This window comes from Etheostoma spectabile, unplaced genomic scaffold, assembly GCF_008692095.1.
Source record: "Etheostoma spectabile isolate EspeVRDwgs_2016 unplaced genomic scaffold, UIUC_Espe_1.0 scaffold273, whole genome shotgun sequence".
Lineage (NCBI taxonomy): Eukaryota > Metazoa > Chordata > Actinopteri > Perciformes > Percidae > Etheostoma > Etheostoma spectabile.
Window position 1 is genome coordinate 712,725 of NW_022605577.1, and position 2,907 is coordinate 715,631.

General features: G+C 38.8%; 2 protein-coding genes across 5 annotated transcripts in view; both read left to right on the forward strand.

The window, feature by feature from the left end:
* The window catches only part of cfap100 (cilia and flagella associated protein 100), an 11,264-nt gene extending 10,571 nt beyond the window's left edge, over positions 1-693 (forward strand). Inside the window, exon 15 of the mRNA XM_032510865.1 lies at positions 314-693. Coding sequence (XP_032366756.1) covers positions 314-439 — 126 coding nt within the window. The 3' untranslated portion in view covers positions 440-693. The remainder of the gene's footprint in view (positions 1-313) is intronic.
* A 239-nt stretch (positions 694-932) lies between these two features.
* The window catches only part of ap1ar (adaptor related protein complex 1 associated regulatory protein), an 11,323-nt gene continuing 9,348 nt past the window's right edge, over positions 933-2,907 (forward strand). For all 4 annotated transcript variants that reach the window (XM_032510879.1, XM_032510880.1, XM_032510881.1 and 1 more), the window contains exon 1: positions 933-1,154. In XM_032510879.1, coding sequence (XP_032366770.1) covers positions 1,084-1,154 — 71 coding nt within the window. In that variant the 5' untranslated portion in view covers positions 933-1,083. The remainder of the gene's footprint in view (positions 1,155-2,907) is intronic.

Genomic DNA, 2,907 nt, shown 5'->3' on the forward strand with positions numbered 1-2,907 from the left:
CAAGCAGCTTAGCTCGTTGAATATTAATGAGAACTGGCACACATCCAGCTGAGTCTTCCTGTAGGCTTTCTATACCACATTAGAATGGCTTGAAATAAGGTCAACAAGGCATTTTTTCCAAAAACTAAATGTTACAGAGTCCATGGTAGAACTTCCGACATTACCACAAAGTAATTAAATACATGTGGAAAGGCATCTTTAATGAATTAGAACCTGGCTGAAAAACTGAAATTGAATTTACTGTATAAGTAAAATAAAAACACACAAAAGGACCACATGCGCATTGCTTAGACTCATTTCCATTTTCTTTCAGAGTGGGAGAAAGCTGATGCCCAGATGCAAGCCTGTTGCCCAGAAAGTCAGAGTGAGCAATGTGGAGAACACCCCTACTGAGGATGAGATGCATGCCTACCTCTTCACCTCTGAGGACACAGAGTAAAACACAAAAGAAAATCTGTTGTGTGCAATCATGCCTCTAACATAACAGTTCTGAACAGGAGTAAAAATGATCATAATATTTGGTTGCCTACACCACATACAATATGAAATCAAATAAAATCAGCTAAAATGTGAACACGTGTAAAAAAAGGACCTGTGTATAAAGTACAATAAAGCAGTCTGATTGCTGTGAAATCTGGCTGTTTAACTGTTTAATATTAGCACTTTAGATATTTTGATTATTATGATCAATCATCAAAACATGTTTTCCTGCTTCAACTCTGTTGGACTCTATATAGTGTACAGGTCTTATTGACCCCAGTAAATTCACACAATGATCTGATAACTTATATTGAAATTTGCCTCCATCTGTGCAGTGCAAGTTATATGACCCACATTTTCAAAATACTATCTTTACGTTAGGTTATGTCATAAACCGGGTCATAATTTATCAAAAATGACAAGAAAGTGACAGTAGGTGGTGGTATTGAACATTTATGTGCTCACTGTCATCACCGGGAGAGGAAGGAGAATGAGGAAGTGGTTGGAGCAGGACTGGACTTGGAGATGTAACTACCAATGCAGCAGCAGCTGTCAGGACATTACTACCTAGGCAGCTAGATAATAGTACTATTTGACAATGCGATGGGTAACTGCTGGGCCTACTGCGTTGGGCTCTTCAGGAGAGAAGCCAACAGGATCCAGAGAGGAGGCGGGTAAGTGAAACATGGCATTAGCTAGGTGAGCTAACTAGCATAAAAGCATCATCTGAGCCAGCGTAGCCGGTTACTGCTAACGTTAGCTAAAAGTTGCTTAGCCGACAAGTGAAATATTAAGACTCATTGACAGCTCTGTGTGTGAACCTGGTGGTCTTGTGGTAACCCAAAGACATAGGTCAGTCAATTAACTACTGGTTACGCCATTGTAGGGTCTCTAAGGGGTCTAACCTGCAGCCAGCCAATGCCAACAGGAACCAAGACCCCACCCCTATTGGCAACAGTGTGGACATGTAGCTAGTTAGCTAGGTCTAATTAGGCTAACGTTAGATTGCATCATTAGCATGAAAGACAAACGGACCTAGGGCTGTTTAAGAAGTTGTTGACAATGATTGTGGACTCATATTTGAACCTTCAGTGTGTCTTTATGCATCTGCTGAGTCCCCGTTGTCTGTTTCTTGCGTTGTTCGCAGGCCATTGCATTTTAGGTTAATAATTGATGTTTTTTAGTCTGACTTTATGCTTTGTTAAGATAACCGAAGGCTTGCAGCTAGCTGTATCTCACTCATTCACCACATCCGTATTTTACATATTGGGGCTGACAGAGACAGTAGAAGTTATTAGGGTTGGCCTTTATCATTTAGTTTAACGTCCACTTCAGCTGCTTCCATCAGGTCCTGTTCAATTTTTGAAAAAAAACGACTTGGAAATGGAAATGTCATTTTAAATGGAGTAATAAAATGTAGGCCTAGGGTTTGTCAAGAAAGTGAAAAAAAAAAAAAAAAAAATTCACTTAAATTAGTTTTTCATTTGGCCCAAACATGAGGTAAACATCCTAATGATTAAATCAATCATAACTTCAAGGACATAAGCCAAGAAGACTGACATAGGCCCAAAACCACAGATGTGATCAATAACATTAATTATGGCAGCATGCGATTTAGGCATATAGAGGTCATAAAATAGTGACATCTGTGCCTAATGTCTGCCATTAAAAAGCTTTTTTTTCCCCCAGCAGCAGTAACATTCCCTGTAAGATTTGGGCTATCAACCTATGAACTCTTAAATCCATACATTCCTACATACCTTATCACCACAGCCCCACCAAAGGCCGCAGAATTACACCGATTTATATTCTGGATCAAAGCTGAAAGCTGTAATAAAGAAAAAAAAAAAAAAAAAAGAACTCTGCAGATTCCTTATCCCAGCTTGAGCTACAAATTCAAATGCCATTGCATGTAAACTTAGCATAACAATAATGAACCTCTCGTCATTTGTCATTTGTTTTTTTTCCCCCCAATCATTTTCAGGTTCCAAACTTATTGATGACATTCAGCGTAGGTCTCAAACAATTATATTAGATGCTTTTTAGACATATTGTACAGTGTAACACATACTGTGTAACAGTAACTGCTCAGTGACAACCACATTAGTCAGCACAGCAGTCACAAATCCCATTGCAACGTGGCTGGTACACTGCGTTCACTACTACTGGACTCTGATTAGAACCATTCAATATGAAAGAAAGTGCTGCTTTTTATTCTTCTTTAATGCGTTTAAGGGTTTAAAAGAAATAATCAAGTGCGTGATAGAAAAGCGAGTAGGCCAATTTACCTGTTGAGTTCTGAGAATATAGACACGTAGTTCACAAGTGTATGAATCAGCAGATGCCTCCCGACACGATATCATGAAGATACTTACGCCACGATACAATACTATTGCGATTTTAAACATATTGCAATATTCTGCAATA